Raw genomic sequence first — 21,607 nt, forward strand, 5'->3', positions numbered from 1 at the left:
TGTCGCTCCCAAGCTGTTGAAGCCTAAAATAGCTAGCACAGTCACAATATCACTAGATGCTAATTCTATTTACTAGGATATAAGACTTTGTTTTGATGCCTGTTTTCATCTCTAAGTAGACGGCCACCACCTAGATATTACCTTCATGCAATTTTTCTCTTCTAGCTCACATGAAAAGCCCCCCTTGCTTGATGATCCATCAATTCTCACTCTATCCAAGTTATTTCGTTTCGTTTTTAATCTTTTGCCAACGTTGGAATCAATTTCATTCTAGTTTTTCAAAGAAAGTTAGAGCTAGAACGATGTCAACTTTTTGAAGATTTAGGAACTTGTTTGAGATAAAAAAGTAAAGGAGTGAGCCCTAATCAAGGGTGATTGGACCTAGAGCCCTTCCATGGTATGGATGAATTGCAGCATCATTTAGAATTTTTTGCCTTCCTGGCTAATGTTTTTCCACTTCCAAGCAAAATTTTCAGGTCCATAATTATGATTTTCATACTACATCAACTGTAGCTCATTTTTGGGCTGATTATTGTCGATTGTGGCACCATCTGGCATTTTTTTGGTTTGATGATTTCATTGCTGGTCATTGATTGAGACTATTGGATCAGCTTTTTTTGGGATACCGGAATGTTTCTTAATGTTTTTCACTATAATTCGATTGTGGGATTAAGTTTCCTACTCAACTAACACGGAAGGTGAAATTGACAATGTCTTCTTGGAAGGAGGATGAAGGAAGCATGAGGACTTTGGCTTCCAGTTGAATATGGGGCATTTAACAAAAATTCTGGGGTTATCACCACATCTTCACTACACAGATTTCATCCATTGTTGTTGTTCTGTTTATTGAAGCATTGTAATTCCCTCCTACAGTTGTAAAGGAGAGGTTTTTAATTTTATGTTTTCCTAAGGATTAAAAGGTTCCGTCCTTAATTCTGGAATACTTTTGCATTGGGATTTAGCATTACTAGAATACAAAAATACATTAGGTGCTTGAGCAAGGGGTCACCCTTTTTTGTACCCCACGCAAGCTCGCTTTTTTCTATGTTCCATTCTCTCATTTGTTTTCAGTTCTAAGAGATTGTGCGATGAATCATATGTAGTGGTATAAATTTTTCAGTTAATGGTTATAGATTTCTTGTTTTAATGAAACATGTATGCACGAAAGCACTGGCTTCGACTTGTAGACTTTATGGGTCTAGACTCTCTAAACATAGTTAATTGTTTAGTAAGAAACAATAAAAAAGAAATGCTTTGACCTCACAACATTTTGCAGCTCCAGTGCTTTTAAAAACAAAAATCTAAATTGAAAACCGATGTTTTTCTTTGAACAATGGCAATTGCGCCTAGAATTGCTATGTAAGGTAGATGGAGTTATGATGGGTCCAGTATGCATGCGTTCTTTCTGAGAAACTACTCATTAGAGATGCATTTGTCCAAATGTGGAGATTTTTGTTCACTAATTGCAGATGATTCTCCCCCACAAGATTTTTTTAGTCAAAGTTGCTTTTGAGAAGTTTGCAGCATATTAATATTGACATCTCCCATCACAAAAGTTGGATAGAGGAATGGCAAGTATCTGCTTCTTGTTTTTGGCTTTATTTAACTTTTTCTTTAACAGATCCCAATCTCTTCATCGACAGGTGTAAAGCCCGTTTGGCTAGCATAGAGCCCTTTCAATAGGAAAACAACTTTTTCCTTGGCCGAAAAAAGGATCGACCACTTGAAAACGGCTTTTAAAAGAAAGGCAAACCGGCTTTTCTAGCAAACGGCTTTCTAGATAGTTTTTTTTTTTGTTTATTCAAGCAACAACTTCAATTTACAAGCGAACCGACTTTTTTTATGTGGACTGGCGGGTGCGTCTCCTTAAGCATCAAGTTTGCTCCGTCTACTTAATGGTCACTACCTGAAAGACAAATAGACTTGTTAATATATTGTACCAAAAACAAACAAATAAATACATATGTTGAAACCTTAGGAAAAAATAATATTATTTTATCGTCTATCTTTATCGTCATGAATTCAAGCGACCAAAGATTCAATCTAGTACATTCACACAAGGATTGACATTCATATGTATATAGCAAGTATTAGATCATACGCACAAAGATACGAAAATTCTTTAGAAAAAAGCAATAGAAAGGGAAGAGATCTATACCCAGATATACTATAGAAGTAGGTACATCCATTGAAATGATGGAGGACGGGATACACAAAAGTTTTAGTAAGAAGTTGAACAATTGAAAATCAATCCATGGTGCACCAATTGACAACAAAGACAAAAGTTGAACGTTGGCTTCCTACTAAACGCATAGATACATTTGAAGGGAAAAGGTGATCCAACCTAGAGGTTCAAAAATTGCATTTATGTTTGTTCGGAACTCTCCTAGGTGATTTGGTAGGAATCAAGAAACACTGGAGAAAGAAGGGCAGCTACAACAAACAATGGAAGCGTGAAAAGTGTTCAAAACGTTAAGCCGTTCCGCAAAGCAAGTCATAGAATGCCTGGGTTTGCAAAACTACCCATTGCCCACAATTTCTCCGACATTTCTATCAACTCAGTCCAGTCGATAGCCATGATTCCTTGCAACCAATCTCTCTCTTCCATTCTTCACCGCTCAATCCAATGGATCGCCACAAATATATCCTCTCGTGCTCCCTACACCACCTCCTCCTCGCCACAAATCTGCTCCTTGCAACGAATCTCCTCCTCCGAGCCTCTGATCACATTTCCCCTCATTCCCCCATGGCCGAAAGCATGGGAAGGATCAGAATGCTGAGAATTATACGTCATTGCAGAATTTTTTACCTTCAGCTTTAAGATCAGTATTGAACACAGTCATTTTTTTCTCTGACACAGCACTGGTCTCCTTCGGGCAATCCAACTGTAGCTGCAGTTCCGAAATCTCAGGCAAGGAATTCAGAAAGCACTCATGTAAGGCTACAGCCTTCGGGTCAATTTCTCCAATGAGCTTATCGAGGTGTTTCTAGGGATTGCAGCGCTTGTGCTTTTCTTGGTTTTGCATCCAAAAGCACGCATCATCGATGCTCACATCTCTAACGTCAGCGCGAGTGGAAGTGCCCTCGTCTTCTGATGCAGCCTTGTATCTAAACTCCAACGTAACATTGGGACGGATGTCTATACCGCCATTCTACCAGGGTCACAGGAACACATCGCAGCTCCTCTTGCCGATGATGGGGACGGATGTCCTGTTGACAAAATCCACCGGAACGATATTGCAAACAAACCTGGCCAGCAATATAAGCAGCATGACCTGCTATAGAATGTGGCAACTATTGCTGTGTTGAGCTCGGTCACAAACTCCTTCGCCACAGCAACCAAGCTCGTTCCTGCACGCAATACCAGATCCCCTTTTTCAGCTAATTTTCAGCTATTGAAAAGCACAAAAGCCTCAACGCATGTGTTTAAAGAGCTAATTTCTATGCTTTGGGTCAAATTTGGAAGACCTTTCTTAGCCTTTAGAGAAAATCTAAAATCAAGGGCCCATAATTACACATGTGGCTCAACAAGGGCTCAAGAAGCCAATCTAAAAAAGCCTAGAGACTAAGCTTAAAAAATCAAAAAGCCAAGTAAAAGAATTTATAAAAAAAGAAAAAGAAAAATCACAAAACTTGGGTGCAACTGATCCTTAAGCACTGTCTCTAGGACAGCCAGTGCTAATAAATCCTTGAAAAGACACTTTCTACTAAGCTCACCTTTGGAGGTCCAGGTTCGGAGCCGACCCTACATGCCCTCGATGGCTTTCTGCTTCGGAGTCTATTCAGCATTGCTTATGAGATTGCAGACAGGCGAGGATGATTTGGATGGGGGTAGCCAGGATCTTCAGTCACTTTGCCCATTCCCCATTTTTTATGACATGGGGCTCGGTGGCTTGGCTTGGCTTGGCTTTCTCTTACAGGACCTCATGTTTTCTATGAGAGAGTTGACTCCTCTCGGGCCATTTCGGTTCGACGTCATCGGATTAAGTCATGTTCGTTGGATGTGGTACCACACCTTCCTTTTACAGCTGTACATGCCTCTGTGGATACTTCTTGGGAGATTCTAGCGAGCATAGCATCCTGGCATATCTGGAGAGCCAGATGCACAGAGGCTTTGGAGGATCCTCAAGTTCATCCCTCGCACACATTGGCTAGTATCTGGACAGACATCGTACATACTTTGATGGCTGTATGGACGGGTATGCAGGGAGACTCCCGTGCAACCTCAGCTAGGAGGGCTTCTTTCTTCAAGGAATGGAAGGATTCTCCTTTCTTCTCTGAAACTACTACAGGGTTGAGGTGGCACTTTCAGCCTCAGCCTTGGTTGTTTTCCACCTCACTCTGAGGGGGTTTTTAATTTATTCTCATGATTTCATGATGTATTCCGCTTTGAGCTTGCTCTCGCGGAGAACATAATTTGCTGAACTTGTGTCAATACACTTCAGTCATCCTATGGTAAATACCGAAATTCCAAAAGACAAATCATTAACCATGATCACAGAAACCGGCAGTAAAACAAATTGCAAGCAACTGCATCCACAAAGAAATGCAAAAAGTTTCGAACAGTAATTAGCAGAACTGATGATCTTCAGCATCCTCATGTGAGTAGACATCACCTGTCTTTCTAACATTATAGCAGGATCATTTCACATAAGAGGGGGACTGGCTGCATTAGCATCCCCTCCCTTCTTGAAAACATCCAATCAGGTTGCACTGCTCTTATCTTTGATAGGCATGCTGAAACTGCATGAATGTGTGAAAGTGCATACAAAATCTTGTTAGTCATTACAACACCCAGAGATTTTTTGCAATACGTATGGCTATACCCCTGGGTATACTGATAAGGGTATGTCCAGGGACCTCATTTTGAGAGAAAAATCTAATAGTTTTGCCTCTTCTTTTTGGCTCTGGGAATACTTTGTATCCCACACCCAAATGACCCAATGCATGAACAATTCCCAGAATGTCAGTCATGCTTGTTATTTCATTCTCATGGCCTCAAGTAACTCCTCACCCTCCATGTGAGCATCAGCATAGATGTTAGACATGAAGACATAAGCTGCAGAATTATTCTCATCCAATTGCACTGCCTGTTTAAAAGCTTGTCGTCCAAGCTCCACATTACCCCACTTTCGACAAGCACCCAACACAGTATGCCACATCACAATAGTAGGATGGAAAGGCATATTCTTCACCATTGCCAATGCCTCATCTAATTGGCCTGCACGGCCAAGGAGATCAACCATGCAAGTGTGGTGCTCAATAGTTGGAATGATGCCATGGTCTTTGTTCATAGCCTCAAAGAATTTCTGACCCTTATCCACTAGACCTGTGTGACTGCATGCAGTGAGAACGCTCAGGAATGTCACCCCGTCTGGCTCTATGGCTTCTCCTCTCATTGTCTCAAGTATACGGAAAACAGATTGACTTTCTCCTAGCTGTGCATATCCTGCAATGAGTGCATTCCACGAGACTACATCTCGAACTGGCAGCTTGTCAAATACTTCCTGTGCTTTTGCAAGCAAACCACATTTGGTGTACATATCAACTAAGGTATTACCAACAATAAGGTCATTCTCCAACCCCTCTCTAGCAATCTCAGCATGTATTTCTTGGCCCTTGTCCACAGTTCCTACACTGCCACAAGCTTTCAAGCTGCAAACAAACGTGAGGGCATCTGGAAAGATGCCTTCCAGTTGCATCTGTTCGAAATAGTTCAGTGCTTCCTCACCAAGCCCATGTTCAACGTATCCTGCAATTAATATGTTCCAGGAAATCTCATTTCGAAACTGAAGCTTATCAAACGCTTCCCATGCTTTTGCAAGTGAACCACATTTGGCATACATATCAACCAGGGTAGTGCCAACAGCAAGGTCTCTTTCCAACCCCTTTCTGGCAATGTCAGCATGTATTTCTTGACCCTTGTTTATTGCTCCTATGCTGCCACAAGCTTTCAAGCTGCTAACAAACGTTAGAACATCTGGCGATATGCCCTCCAGTTTCATCTGTTCAAAACAGGTCAGTGCCTTCTCACCAAGATCATGTTCAGTAAATCCTGCAAGCAGTATGTTCCACGAGACTACATCTCGAACTTGCAGTCTATCAAACACGTCCCATGCTTTTGCAAGCAAACCACATTTCACATACGTATCAACCAAAGTGTTGCCAACAAAAGGATCCCTTTCCCACCCTTTTCTGGCAATTTCAGTATGTATTTCTCGGCCCTTGTCTACGGCTCCTATGTTGCCACATGCTTTCAAGCTGCAAACAAAAGTCAGGGCATCCGGAGAGACACCCTCCAGTTGCATTTGTTCAAAACACTTCAGTGCGTCCTCACCAAGCCCGTGTTCGACATATCCAGCAATTAACACAGTCCACAAGACTACATCTCGAACCGAAAGCTTGTCAAAGGCTTCCCTTGCCTTTGCAAGGGAGCCACATTTTGCATACATATCAACCAATGTGCTACCAACAAAAAGATCTCTTTCCAACCCCTTCCTGGCAATCTCACTGTGTATTTCTCGGCCTTTGTCTAGGGCTCCTAAGCTGCCACAAGCTCTCAAGCTGCAAACAAATGTGAGAGCATCCGGAGAGATACTGTCCAGTTGCATTTGTTTAAAACAATTCAATGCTTCCTCACTAAACCCATGTTCTGCATATCCTGCGATTAGTGCATTCCATGAGACCTCATCTCGAACTGGAAGCATGCCAAATACCTCCCGTGCTTTAGCGAGCAAGCCCCATTTGGCATACATATCTACCAAAGTGCTGCCAACAAAGAGATTTCTTTCCAACCCCTTCCTGGCAATCTCAACATGTATTTCTCGGCCTTTGTCTATGTCTCTGACGCTGCCACAAGCTTTCAAGCTGCAAACAAACGAGACGACATTTGGAGAGACACCCTCCAGCTGCATCCGTTCAAAACAGTTCAGCGCTTCTTCACCAAGCTCATGTTTGGCATATCCTGCAATTAGTACATTCCATAAGACTACATCTCGAATTGGAAGCTTGTTAAAGGCTTCCTGTGCTTCCACAAGCAGGCCACATTTGGCATACGAATCGATCAGGGTGCTGCCAACAAAAATATCTCTTTCCAACCCCTTTCTGGCAATCTCAACGTGTATTTCCCGGCCTCTTCCCACATCTTTCAGCCTAGCACAAACCTTCAGCAGGGCCACAAACGTAAACTTGCTAGGATGTACACAATCCTCCTGCATTTTCTGGTAGAGATCCAGAGCATGGTGTAGTTCCCCACATTCAATATAACCCATTATGAGAGAAGTCCAAGAATACACATTACGATCAACCACCCTGTTAAAAACTTGCTGAGCATCACAAATGCTTCCAACTTGCACTAGCATTGGGACGAGGTAGTTCCCAAGACATCCATGATCTTCCAATCCACTTTTGCACATGTAGGCATACAAGCACTTGGTATACGATAGATTTTTCGCTTTTCTGCACACATGCAACATGTATGTTAAGTTCTCAACCGATGGCGGGTGTGGCATCCGTTCCAAAGAAGTCAATGACTCCTCAAAGCTAAGCATCTCCCAGCCATTGCTCTCTCGCAGTTCTTGTGCTTTAGAATCGTTCACTGGATGTTTTGGCCATGTGCATTCCCTTGCTTGTGGACGTCTGTAACCCAATGCAAACAGTAGTAGCCGTCTATTCATAGCGTCTACTGGGTCATTTTATGCTTTAAAATCCTGGGTCTGTTGTGAATCTCAGACTCGTCAGAATAGCCAATCTATGTGTGCAAATTCTCAGCCTCTTCCGATACTTTCTTTGCTCTTCACCGCTAGGAGGGATCCGTGAAGTAAACGCTCGAAACTTGAAGTAACTGAAAGCCAATAATTTGAAGTGATTCGAGTAGAGCCAGCCAAGGAATCCTCCACCACTGCTCCACTGCCTGCCTGAGCTCCCCCATGCAGCTTCTGGAAAATCCATGGGAGAGGTTCGGCTTGAAAGACTGCGCATACGAGTTTCCAACCTGTGCTCCAGTGGGCAGTGGGAGTGAAAAACCGACACCTGAGCAATGATGGCAGGACTGCATTCTGAGCTTGCTTTGGGAAGGAGCTCTCTTGCTTACCAAGAGAGCTCCTTCCTCGCTTGTGAGACCACTTCTTTGGTACATGGACAATGGACATGGGAACCTTAGCACATATCTCTACTTAGGGTGTTTACAGACTTGTGCGGGCACCGCCCATCGGAATCAGGATCAAATCCCCCAACGGGATTTCGAGTTGAATAAGATTGCCTATCCACGTCTAGCCCACCGCCCAGATGCATTCAATGCAGGATGGGCGGACATGTGCGGCTCTAGTTTGTAAACACCCTTACTACTACTGCCAAGGTTTCATAAGCATGTGGGGACATCATGTGGGACTCATTATCAACCAATCTAAATCCACGTTGCCTTGTGGACTAGAAATCGCACATGAGTTTCGATTTAGACTTGAAGGATTGGCACTCTCTACCATTATGTTAAACCCTTATTTTATATATTTCAACTTGCTTCCTTTCCATGAAGTATCTATTTCCTTTAACGTGCTATTAAGATATTTAACAAAATTGGACCTCACACAAGTCCCCCTTACCTTGTAGTTGGAATCATTACGTTGAAGAGAGTAGGGGAGAGCCCAAGAGCAAACTATTAGTGATACATTTAAAATCCTAGCTAAAGCCATAACCAAGCTAGCTGATTCTCATTTAGATGATAGCCTTATATATAGTAAAACAAAAAAAAAAGCATTTGTAACATTTGAGAGTGTTCAAGCTGCTTAGAGATAATTCACTCTTTGCTAAAGAATCCAAATGTCAATTCTTTGCAAAAGAAGGGACATATAATATCCCAAGAAGGGGTTTGTATGGACCCTAAAAAAGTAAGGGCCATACTAGAATGGCCACATCCTACAAACCTAGAAGAATTACATATATTCTTAGGTTTGTTCAGATTCTATAGTAGATTCATCCAAGATTACACTAAGATCGTTGTTTCGATGACGGACCAGCTTAAGGGGAAGGGAAGCACCTTCATATGGGATGAACCTCAAAAGAGAAGTTTTGAAAAATTAAAAGTAGATATAGCAGCAGATCTTGTTTTAAAGGTAGTGGATCCCAATGAACCATTCGTGGTTGAGACAAATGCTAGTGATTTTGTTGTTGGGACAGTACTTTTACAAAAAGGTTGAACAGTGGCTTTTGAAAGCAAACAGTTAGATCGTGCCCAACAAAATTACTTGGCATATGAGAAGTAACTGTACGCTATAGTTTATGCTTTAAAGAAGTGGAGGCACTATTTATATGGTGCCAAATTTGAGATCATTTTTTATCAAGAGAGCATTAAGTGGATTTGCAATCAGCTAGAGCTTAAAGGTAGAAAAGCTAGATGGGCTGAATTAATGCAAGAGTTTGATATACAATTGACATATCGGAAGGGGAAGTGCAATGTGGTACAGACTCTCTTAGCCAAATGCCAATTGTTAATGAATTGAGTTTTACTCAATTTCAGAATGATTTCCTAGAGTTTTTAAAGGGGAAATATGAGTTTGATCCTCACTTCTCTGAAATATGGAGAGCAATTAGAAATAGGGATATGCCTAATCGAGAGGCTTTCATAGAGGAGTTGCATGAAAATGGCGACACACTATCGGTTGGTGATAAAGGACTCAAGAGGAAAAAATATACTATTGAAGATGGCTACATGCTCCACAAGGGTAGAGTATTTTTCCCGCGGATAATAATGACATTAGGCACCAAATTTTTTGTTGGTGTCATGATAGTCCAAGTACTGGACACCCGATAATTCAAAAGATGTATGCGCTTCTAAAAATGCAATTCGTTTGGCCTGGAATAGGTAAGGACATCCAAGATTATGTATTAAAGTGCCAAAAATGCCAGGTCAATAAGGCTGAACACCTTAAGGTAGGAGGTCTCCTACACCCATTGGAGATTCCATCTGGAAAATAGTAGCATGTCCATGCATTTTATTGTGGGATTACCTAGGACACAGAGGGGGCACAACTTTGTGTGGGTAATTGTGGATCGGTTGACCAAGATGGCTCATTTTATTCCTATCAATGAAGATGTTAAAACTCCAAAATTAGCTAGGCTATTTGTGGAGCATATTTATAGATTGTATGGGCTACCAGCCTGTATTGTTAGTGATCAGGATAGCAAATTTAACAACCATTTTTGGAGGGTTGTGTTTATGAGGTTAGAAACTTCATTGAAGATGAGCACCGCCAATCATCCACAGAGTGACAGTCAAACTGAAAGGGTCAATCAGATCATTGAAGATATGTTTCGAGCATACGTAAGTAAACAAAAACCTAATTGCGAACAATATTTGCCCACATTAGAATTTGCATATAACAGTGACAAACATTCAGCTACAGGTTTTAGTCCATTCATGATCATGCATGGATTTCAACCAAGAGCCCCAATGGCAGTGGGACTAAAAAAAGAGAAGGTTCAAGCAGTCAAAGACTTTCTTGAAGATATGAATCAACTTTGAGATTCAGCAAGAATCATCATTTTTTGTTGTTTTTTGTGTGTTTGGACATCATTCACTCATTAGCAATCTTACAAACTATGTTCCTATCAACTCAAAACACTAAAAAGCATGAAAAACAAGCTTCAAATGATCCAAAATGACTTTCCAACAGAAAATGACAGCTTTTCTAACTTTTCCATCCAAACCTCTCACTTCTTCACTCTTTCTTCTCCTACAACAAACTCCAAGTTAAGCTTGAAGCCTTGTGAAATGGGCAGATAATGAAGGAAGATAAGTGCAATGCAAAAGCATACCTTCATTCCCCGACAGCAACACCAAAAATGTGTGGGTCTCGATGGTGACTCACATGTCATGGGGATGTTGAAAAGATGCCAATGGAGCCTCCACTCCAAGCTACTCTTTGTGAGAGCAATGCAAGGCATGAGCCGTCCGCAAGTGTAACTCAAGCGGCCTTTGGATTGTTGCAATGTGTTTCCACGAGAGAAAGAGGGAAGGGTGAGAGGGGAGAAGAGAGGGGAGAAGGGAAGGAGTAGGAGAAGAGAAGAGGAGAGTGAAGGTGGATGGAGTGGCAAACACAAGGGCACTACAATGGAAACAAGGGAATACCCAAAATATGCTCTAGTGGCGGGGAAAACTCCAGAGTATTCATTTAAGCCGCAAGGATGCTATGGAGGTCCGTGCCCTCATTGAGCTACTCTAGAGAAGTTTTCACAAGTTGTGAAGGTACCATCCCAGACCGACACACAAAAGCTACACAAGCCCAAATCCTAATAAAGTGCCAAAGATAGATAGAGAAGCAAGGCTACAACCCGCATGGAGGCTTCCATTTTGCGGCTTGAGGCATTTTGGTGTACTTATTGTTCAATGGGCTGATACCAACGAGTCGACTCCCCATATATGCCTCTTCAAAGATGATGGTTGTGGAAGGATTTTGAAGCTACGAAGGCCTCCGATCCCAATATTGTATATATCTTTCCACGGCTCGAATTTCCAACCCCTCCCACTTTGTCCATCATCAATCAAAACTTGCATAGTCACCAACAATGTGCAACCATGGACAATATTTTGGGGACATCTTTCGAGAATGCCCCCCAGTCTAACCATGATTTTGTCAAGGTCACTGGTTGGTGGAGATTTATTCTCCATAGTACGATCAAGACCTCCTCCAACCTAGAAACTGGTACTCAAAAACTCGGCAAAAATTGACAGAGAAATCAGACAAACAACCTCTCACACATCGGCAAACCAAATAGAGAACTTTCAACTAATACAATTTAGTAATACCATCTTATATTCCTTATTTTAGAGTTTGAGGTGGCCAGCAAAGGCTCTTCCATGTGTCCATCAAGGGGCTCCTCTTCATTTTGACAATTGGACCATTAGAGGAGTTTTAGGGGAGTTAATGAGACTGCATGAGTCGCGGCCCTCATGTGCTCATGCATATCATTTCAAATTCCCATAACTTCATTCAATCTTTTCTGCTTTCTCTCTCTTTCCTTCGTTCCTCTAAAGGGTTTGTGCACAGTCTCCTAAATATCAAGCCACAACGACCTACTTGAAGAGTCTAAGGTGGGTAAATAGAAGAGGGGAGCGTGAAGAAAAAATGGGTTAACAAGAAAACGGTGGAGCTCAGAGGCACGGGTGTGAAGTGGCTAACAAATTTCAACAATTTTTGGAATTTGAGAGAAGTGATACTAGTGGAGGAGTGACTGCAAGCATTTCCCAACCTAAGCAATCTGAATAAGTTGAAGCATTTATAGTTCAGGGAGCACCTAATTTATAATGTATGCTTGAAGGATGCAGATTGGGACAATGTCGACAATGGAGATCTGGATAGTGAACAAGAGGATGATACAGTAATTGGTTCAGGGTAGCTCAGCTTGATATCGACTCTCATGTGCTCATGCAGATCATTTCAAACTGCCACAACTTCTTTCAATATTTTCCGCTTCAATCTCTCTCTTTCTTTCGTTCCTCTAATGGGTTTGTGCACAGTCTCTTGAATATTAGGCCACAACGACCTACTTGAAGAGTATGAGGTGGGTAAATAGAAGAGGGGAGCGTGAAGAAAAAATGGGTTAACAAAAAAACGGTGGAGCTTAGAGGCACGGGTGCGCGGCTAACAGATTTCAACAATTTTTGGAATTGGAGAGAAGTGATACTGGTGGAGGAGTGACTACAAGCATTTCCCAACCTAAGCAATCTGAATAAGTTAAAGCATGTATAGTTCAAGGGGCGCTTAATTTATCGGTTCAGGGTAGCTCAGCTTGATTGCTATACATTTATTTTGTGTCAACCCTCACGTGCTCATGCAGATCATTTCAAACTACCATAACTTCTTTCAATCTTTTTCGCTTCAATCTCTCAGAGGTGATTGTGGGTTTTTAAACTGCACCTTTCAAACTCTCACAGACAATGAAGAATGTTTGTGATAAGAGTAGTGAAGAATATCAATGAATGACATGGGACACTATTGAAAGAGTATCAACGGATTGATAAACCGAGTAAGTGTATCCAATGTCAAAGACATTATCCCAGAGCTTTTCTCCGATAATCTTATCCATGGTGGCTGAGGTATTTTTGTTTGTTCTTGCATGAAATCTAAGATGGCTTGCCCTTCCTTTATGCATGTGTTTGAGATTTGGTTGCATTGATCAATTCAAAATTTCAAGAGCTGGGCAAACTACTGCTAAAGCGTACCGTTCTGCAATTCAGAAAAGCGATGAGGCGAAAGATAATTGGGGGTTCACACAGATGGCTTGCCCTTCGTTTACGCATGTGTTCATAGCTTTGGTTGCATTGATCAATCTAGAGTTGGTCAAACTACTGTTGAAGCGGAGCCATGGTCGTCTACTTCACGGTAGCGTTGAAGTAGTCTTTCATGGCTTGAATGAAGTGAAGTTGCAGCCCCACAAAAATGCTTTTACAAATCCCTTGCCACACTTCGGAGAATACATTCAACCTTGCATCAGTCATGACTGAGCCATTCATGTCAGCAGCTAGGATGGCAAAAATGGTTTCATGTCATTTCTTGCTCCCTAAATAATCAACTTTTGGTATCGTCATCATTCGTGTTTGAGATGAAGAGTCATGTAGTAGAAATAGGGGAAGAGGCAGTCAATAATGATTTTTCTAGTGGCATGAGAGGAGGGTCGAGCGATGGACAAGGTCGAGGGGTCGCATTGGGCTCTAATGGATTCAGATTGAGGGTGCAGTGCAACAAGGAATGAGCAAGGAAGGGTGGAGGGCATGTCAAAGCTAGGAATCTCCATTGTGTGGGGATAAGTATGGTTGCATCCCAAAGATAAGCCTCAATGTCCAAATTTTTATGGTTTGGTAGGAGATAAGTATAGTGAGAGCATCGCAGGAAGATGAAACGTCTGTTTGTAAATGAATTTACGTACACTAATCCTTGTCTACATACATGGATCTCAAAGGGTTGGACTGCATGCATCGCAAGTTTGGAGCATCACAAACATGGGGCCCAAACGTGTCAGAGACGGGTCAAGCTACTCGTTAACTACAAAGAGAAGACAATGCCGATTGGACGAAATGAACGACACATGTTGATTGAAGCAAAGGTGGTGATGATGATGTGGCATGTGTCGTCTGCCAACGACCCTCGACAACCGAGAAGGGCCACGTGTCGGTTATCTTGGTCGGAATACGATCGGATTCCACCCGGCGATTCATCCCATCAACCGCCGTGAAAATCACATCAACCGCCGGGATAATCACTGGGGTCGGAAGGCAGCCAGATACGGCTCGCTCAAAAATTTCACACTGTTGGGCTCTCAAATGAAGGCCTTGCAACAATGGAACAGCTCCTCAAGCCCAAACCGGGGATGCCACACACCATGCCTTCCCCCGAAGCTCCATGCGGGAGGAGCCCGGGATGCAACGGAGCTATACTTCGCCAGGAGGAACGTTTCCCCATCACCGAACCGGTGGAGGACGGCTCTCCTCCCCCTGCCTCAAAAAGCTCGAGTTCAGGTATGTATTGCACAGCAGACATTTTCGGTATCAACCTGTCCGGCAATTGGGTTTTCATTGTGGCCATGTTTTGCAGGTCGGTTAAGGACAGTGCGCTTATGGCATGGGTATTTCACGGATCGCTCGCAGTGGTGGGACAACCGAAAGAGCAAAGTGAGTGTGCGACTAAATTATTTGCATCGATATAGCTGTAGAAATACTTGATCGACTGGTCTAACTAGTCTAGAGTTTTAACAGGAAAATCCAATGGCTCCAGATTTCAAGCATAACATTACGAACGAGTCGCTCTGGATAGACGACTGTTACAATCCAAGTTGGGTTAAAGACATGCTCAAGGAAAACGAGTCCGGAAGCGAGGGAATGCATGGGGCCACAGCATCCTCTTGGTCAATTTCTGAAGACCGTGGCTTGGTGGAGAGTGTCAGCAATTCCAAGGCTAGCGTTACAACTCCAGTACAGGTTAACGCTTCTAAAGCACAAGAAGACCGTGGCTTGGTGGATAGTGTCAGCAATTACAAGGCCAGCGTTAGAACTGGGCGAGTCAACAGTGGCTGGGAGATGCTAAACTTAGAGGAGACACTCACGTCTTTGGAACAGATCCCCCAGCTGCCATCGGTCAAGAGATTTATATGCATCTTGCAAAAGTGCAGAAAAGAGAAAAATGTAGCGTATGCCAAGCTCTTGCATGTCTACATGTGCAAAAGTGGGCTGGAAGCGCACAGATCTCTTGGAAACTATCTTGTCCCAATGTTAGTGGAATGTGGAAGCATGTGTGACGCCCTGCAGGTCTTCAAGAGGTTGGTTGATCCAAATGAGTATTCTTGGACTTCTCTCATCACGGGTTATATTGAATGTGGGGAATCACAGAATGCCCTAAAACTTTATCAGAAAATGCAAGAGGATTGTGTTCAGCCTAGCAAGTATACGTTTGTGGCCCTACTAAAAGCTTGTGGTAGACTGAAAGATGCTGAAAGTGGCCGAGACATACACGTAGCAATTGCAAAACAGGACTTGGAAAGGGATCCCTTTGTTGGCAGCACTTTGGTCGATATGTATGCCAAATGTGGCTTGCTTGCAAAAGCAAGGAAAGTGTTCGACAAGCTTACAGCTCGAGATGTAGTCACTTGGAATGCACTAATAGCAGGATATGCTCAATACGGATGTGGTGAGGAAGCACTGACTTGTTTTGAGCATATGCAACAGGAGGGTATATGTCCGGATGCTGTCACATTTGTCTGCAGCTTGAAAGCATGTGGTAACATAGGAGCCCTAGACAAGGGCCGAGATATACATGCTAAGATTGCCAATGAGGGATTGGAAAGAGATCTTTTTGTTGGAAACACTTTGGTCGATATGTATGCTAAAAGTGGATTGCTTGAAAAAGCACAGGAATTGTTTGAGAAGCTTCCAGTTCGAGATGTTGTGTCATGGAATGCACTAATGGCAGGATATGCTGAACATGGGTTTGGTGAGCGAGCTCTGTGCTGGTTCAAACGGATGCAACTAGAAGGTGTCTCTCCGGACGCTCTCACTTTTGTTTGCATCTTGAAAGCTTGTGGAAACATAGGAGCCATAGACAAGGGCCGAGAAACACACGCTGAGATTGCCACATTAGGGTTGGAAAGAGATCCTTTTGTTGGCAATATGCTGGTCGATATGTATGCCAAATGTGGCTCTCTTGCAAATGCACAGGAAGCATTCAGCAAGCTTCCAGTCCGAGATGTTGTCTCATGGACTGCACTCATGGCAGGATATGCTGAACACGGGCTTGGTGATGAAGCATTGAACTGTTTCAAACAGATGCAATTTAAGTGTGTCTCTCCTAATGCTGTCACGTTTATTTGTAGCCTGAAGGCTTGTGGTAGTGTAGGAGCCATAGATAAGGGCCAAGAAATACACGCTGAGATTGCCAGAAAAGGCTTGGAAGGAGATCCTCTTATTGGCAGCACTTTGGTTGATATGTATGCCAGATGTGGCTTGGTTGCAAATGCACAGGAAGCGTTTGACAAACTTGCAGTTCGAAATGTAGTCTCATGGACTGCTCTACTGGCAGGATATGCTGAACACGGGCTTGGTGAGGAAGCATTGGACTGTTTCAAACAAATGCAACGAGAGGGTGTGTCTCCAGATGCTGTCACCTTTGTTTGGAGTTTGACAGCTTGTGCCAGCATAGGAACCATAGACAAGGGCCGAGAATTATACACCGAGATTGCCAGACAGGGGTTGGAAACGGATTGTTTCATAGGCAGCAATTTGGTTGATATGTATGCCAAATGTGGCTCCCTTGCAGAAGCATGCGAAGTGTTTGACAAGCTTCCAGTTCGAGATGTAGTCTCATGGACTGCTCTAATCACAGGATATGCCCAGCTAGGAGAAAGTGAAACTGTTTTCCTTATGCTTGACAGAATGAGGGAAGAAGGCATAAAGCCAAGCGGGGTCACATTCCTCATTGTTCTTACCGTCTGCACTCATGCAGGTCTAGTGAATAAGGGCCAAAAGTACTTTGAGGCCATGTGCAAGGACTATGACATCATTCCAACTATTGAACACCACACTTGCATGGTTGATCTCCTTAGCCGTGCAGGACAGTTACACCAGGCCGTATTGATGGTGGAGAAGATGCCTTTCCAACCTGATCTTGTGGTGTGGCATATTGTGTTGGGTGCTTGTCGAAGGTGGGGTAATGTGGAGCTTGGAAGGCGTGCCTTTGAACATGCAGTGCAATTGGATGAAAAAGAAGCTACAGCTTATGTCTTGATGTCTAACATCTATGCAGATGCGCACATGTACGAGGATGAGAAGAAGGTCGAGGCGATGAGAGAGAAACAAGCAGCATGGACGAAGCCAGGCCAGAGTTGGACTGAAGTTGATGGGGTTGTGCATACTTTTGTGGTGGGGGATACAAGACATTCCCAAAGCAAAGATATTCGTGCAAAGCTAGAAGACCTTTCCCTCAAAATGCAGGATGAAGGGCTTCTCCCAGATTTGTCTTGTAGGTCCCTCGACAATGGTACAAAGAAGGATGGATTTTGTGGTCACAGTGAGAAGCTGGCTATCGCATTTGCCCTACTCAGTACGCCCAAGGGGACATCTATACGTGTTGTAAAAAATTCCGTAGTTTGTAATGACTGTCATACAGCCACTAGAATTATATCAAAGGTAGAGCAACGAACTATTCTTGTAAGAGATGCAAAGTGTGATCATGTTTTCAAGGAAGGAACATGTACTTGTGGGGACTACGGGTGAAGCTAGCGGTGTCCCTCTTATGTGCAAATTTCGCACTATAATGACAGAAATACTACTGAGGTGCACTCTTAGGAGAATGAAAGTGAGGCGAATGGTGATTTGATTGCTGTCACCTTTACTATCTGGCAAATCTGTACAAGCTGATCTGATGTCTGTATCTGCAGTTTCTTGATTAGGCAATTTCTATAAACTAAGAGCCATTAAAAAAATTGTGATTCCTGCAAATGACAGTTTGAGACCTATGTTGAATTTGTGGATCTAGTGCTTCTTTGTAATTTCTGTTTGTACACTTATTCCCCCCCTCACGCTCAGTTCATTTTTAATTTTCATGATTGTACAGCACCATCGGAAAAGATAATGCTAGGGGGACTTGAATGGGGCTTTCAAATAATAATGTGTGAGTAGTGCCATATTGAATCTCTCGTTTTCTATCAACTTCCTATCAAGATGTGGCTACCATTCAATCCTTTGCAAATCTCTCCTGCAAGTTTCAATGGTAGTTAAGCCTTCCCCTACAAGGGGTCCTTCACTAGAGGGAACAAGGGAGGGACTGCGTTCACTTAGCATTATCCTCGGAACAAACCATCAACCTTCGGCTTGAAATACAAGTACAAGATGACTCATAAGCGTACTAAGCATACTGTTTCTTCCCCTAACCCTTAACTAGCTTTTGGCCAAATGTGTAACTCCCTTGCTTGGGGAGGTAAAATATTTAATTCAAAATCGCTTTCGCAAGGTTAAACTTTTTAGGCGTGTCTTTCACTTCATAAAGCACTCAGCCCTTATCATGGTCCTAAGGTCCTTTTCCATTACCCTTATGTGAAATACATTAGAAAAGCCCTTATTTGTGACTTGAGTCGAAGTACTCATGCTCTCGATCCCAATTTCTCTATGTTTCTGTACTTTTTAGCCATATATGGGAATTTTCGTGGTGGTATTCCTTGGTGACATATGGATTTTTATTTTGTAGTAAGTCATTAAGTATGAAATGCCCAACTATCATAGTAGATATTATTGCTACTAGTAAAACAAGCTTGAAGCAAACTGAGAGAGAACTAACATTCAAATGGTGAGGAGTGAAAAGGGATGGAAACTCACTAAATCTAACATGCAATCAAAATTCTCTTATGTAGGAGTAGTGTAAGGCAAAAGTTAGTCCTACTTCAAGCAGCTAGTGCCAATGGGTCACCAATTCCCTTGTAGAGAGGTGCTCTTAGAAGAAGTGGATCCAATGGAGAAGTTCTAACAAATGTTGTTATGTATGGAGGAGATTTATCAACAAGAACGATCCAAACTGTTAAAGTGCACATAGGTGTTTCTAAGGAAAACACAATGTGGCTTTGTGCAAACATAGTTGTAGGCTACATTCATGGTCCTCATCCCCCTATGACTTTTGTAGAAGGGTGGGTGCACATAGGGGGGGTCAAGAAGGATCTCTAAATAGTGAATATTAAATTTTGAGGGTACATTCCATCACACCCCTTTAATGGGAATGTCCTTCCTCTGCGTCAAACCAAGAGCTAGTGGGTGTGTCTCAAATAACTCTATACCGAGTGGTTTGGTAAACATGTCTGCAACATTTTCTTTGCTATCACAATGCTTCAGTGTGATGTCACCAAGTAACATTCTTTCTCTGATGAAGTGCTCTCTAACATCAATGTGCTTTTGTCCTGGAGTGATAGACTGGATTCATAGCCAATGCTTGAGCCGATTGATTATCACAGTAAATTGTTGTTGGCCTTGACTCATCAAAGTAATCTATTTCTGGCAATAGTCTTCTGAGCCATATAGCCTCACATGCACATGTAATGAGTGCTCTATATTGTGCTTTAGTCGAAGACAAAGAAACAGTTGGCTGTTTGTTTGACAACCATGATATAGCACCTTGACCAAGGAAAAATGCATATCCCTGTGTCGATCTCCTGGTCTCATGATCCCTGGCGTAGTCATTGTCACAGTATCCATGCAACCGTGGATGACTTCCTCTGTATTCTATCCCAAACTGTCTTGTACCTGTGATGTATCTCAAGACTCTTTTGGCTGCATTCCAATGAGATTGTTTTGGATTTGCCATAAACTATGCTGGTGAGCTTACTGCATAACAAATATATGGCCATGTGATTGTCAGATATATAAGAGATACGATGAGCTGCCTGTAGTACCTGTCATTGACTGTAGGGTTTTCTGAATCTTTAGTAAGTTTCAAACTCTGTTCCATGGGAGTGGCTGCAATCTTGCAATCTGCCATATGAAACTTCTTCAGGAGACTGTCAACATACTTGAGCTGACTCATGAATGCGCTATCTGAATCTCTCCAGAACTCAATTCCAAGACAATAGTGCATAAGTCCAAGATCTTTCATGTCGAACTCTGCAGATAAGTCTTGTTTTAGTTTTCTGATGAAGCTATCCTTGCTTCCGGTCACAATCAGATCATCTACGTACAAAAGTGCAATAGTAATGTCTTCCCCTTGAACTTTGTAGTAGAGAGTATGATCTGCATTGGATTTCATGTATCCCAGATTAGCAAAATACTTATCAATTCTGCTGTACCAACTTTTGGGTGCTTGCTTTAAGTCGTAGAGACTTTTCTTGAGATGGCAAACCTTATTCTCCTTTCCTGGTTCAACATAACCTGCTGGTTGTTGCATGTAGACTTCCTCGTCTAGATAACCATTGAGAATTGCATTCTTGACATCGAGTTGATACACATTCCATCTGCTGAGTGTCGCTAGTGATATCAAGAACCTTATGGAATCCATCTTTGCTACTGGAGCATAAGTCTTATCATAGTCCTGACCATATTGTTGTGCAAATCCTTTTGCAACTAGTTTGGCATTATATCTTTGAATACTGCCATCTGGATTGTACTTCACTTTGTATACCCATTTGCTTGCTATGGCCTTCTTTCCTTGTGGAAGGTCGCATAATTCCCAAGTATTATTCTTATACAAAGCATCCATTTCTTCATTCATAGCAATTTGCCATTCTGGCTTGTCTACTACGTCTTCAAAGTACACTAGCTCTTCTGTAGCCATGATGGTAGTCATAAGAGCATAGTTGGTGGTATCCACCTAAATTGCTTTGCCTTTCTGACCATGTGTCAATCTGGCAGGAGGCCTGCTTTCCCTAGTAGATCGTCTGAGCTGCTGTGGCTCTGCTTGGGGTGTTGCTGGCAATTCTTGCTCTTCTTCATCAACCTGTTTTGTAGATGACTGTGAAGTTGATGCTTCTATCTCCTGTATAGGTGAGGTTTTCCAATTCTGATTCCTCATCGAAGATTACATCTTTGGAGATAATGACTTTGCGGTTGATGGGATCATACTTGTATGCTTTGCATTCTTCACTGTAGCCAACCATGATGCATTTGCGTGACTTCGCATCCAATTTCCTACAATGATCATCATGTATGTGGGCATATGCTATGCAACCAAATATACGGAGATGCCCAATGTGTGGCTTGTGTCCAGTGAATGCTTCATAAGGAGTCATACCCTATATCGGTTCGGTAGGAAGCCGATTAAGCAAATAGTTTGCTGTAGCTATTGCTTCTGCCCAATACTAATTCGGAAGATGCTTTTCACTAAGCATTGCTCTAGCACTGTCTGCTAAAGTCCCATTCTTCCTTTTAGCTCTTGCATTCTGCTGAGGAGTATCTACACATGTGAATTGTCTTCGAATGCCGTGATTTCTGCAAAAGTTCATGAATGCTGAAGACATATATTCACCTCCTCTATCTGATCTCATGACTTTGATCTTTCTGCCTGTCTGGTTTTCTACCATGGCTTTGAATTCTTGAAATCTGGAAAACACTTCAGATTTTTCTTTCAAAAAGTAGACCCAACAATAT

At 42.5% G+C, this 21,607-nt stretch overlaps 2 protein-coding genes across 2 annotated transcripts; one reads left to right on the top strand and one right to left on the bottom strand.

Moving 5' to 3' along the window:
- Positions 1-3,227: 3,227 nt before the first annotated feature.
- LOC147890876 (pentatricopeptide repeat-containing protein At4g13650-like) lies at positions 3,228-8,139 on the bottom strand. The gene is made up of 2 exons (XM_087389693.1): positions 4,617-8,139; positions 3,228-3,351 (listed from the first exon to the last, which is right to left on the bottom strand). The coding sequence occupies exon 1, from the start codon at positions 7,674-7,676 to the stop codon at positions 4,980-4,982; it is 2,697 nt and encodes an 898-aa protein (XP_087245819.1). The 5' UTR covers positions 7,677-8,139; the 3' UTR covers positions 3,228-3,351; positions 4,617-4,979.
- Positions 8,140-14,295: 6,156 nt separating this feature from the next.
- Positions 14,296-17,948, top strand: LOC147890877 (pentatricopeptide repeat-containing protein At2g27610-like). The gene is made up of 3 exons (XM_087389328.1): positions 14,296-14,512; positions 14,589-14,665; positions 14,750-17,948. Exons 1-3 carry the CDS (start codon positions 14,335-14,337, stop codon positions 17,756-17,758), a joined length of 3,264 nt encoding a protein of 1,087 aa, XP_087245454.1. The 5' UTR covers positions 14,296-14,334; the 3' UTR covers positions 17,759-17,948.
- Positions 17,949-21,607: the final 3,659 nt, after the last annotated feature.

The sequence above is a fragment of the Dipteris shenzhenensis genome, chromosome 18 (assembly GCF_047967505.1).
Source record: "Dipteris shenzhenensis isolate YYH24624 ecotype China chromosome 18, Dip_SZ_1.0, whole genome shotgun sequence".
Lineage (NCBI taxonomy): Eukaryota > Viridiplantae > Streptophyta > Polypodiopsida > Gleicheniales > Dipteridaceae > Dipteris > Dipteris shenzhenensis.

Excerpts from the sequence above, each read along its gene's own strand:
- LOC147890876 (XM_087389693.1), bottom strand. The coding sequence starts at position 7,676 with ATGAATAGACGGCTACTACTGTTTGCATTGGGTTACAGACGTCCACAA.
- LOC147890877 (XM_087389328.1), top strand. The coding sequence starts at position 14,335 with ATGGAACAGCTCCTCAAGCCCAAACCGGGGATGCCACACACCATGCCT. Across the intron at positions 14,513-14,588 it reads CTCAAAAAGCTCGAGTTCAG|GTCGGTTAAGGACAGTGCGC; the intron begins GTATGTATTGCA and ends CATGTTTTGCAG. Across the intron at positions 14,666-14,749 it reads GGGACAACCGAAAGAGCAAA|GAAAATCCAATGGCTCCAGA; the intron begins GTGAGTGTGCGA and ends GAGTTTTAACAG.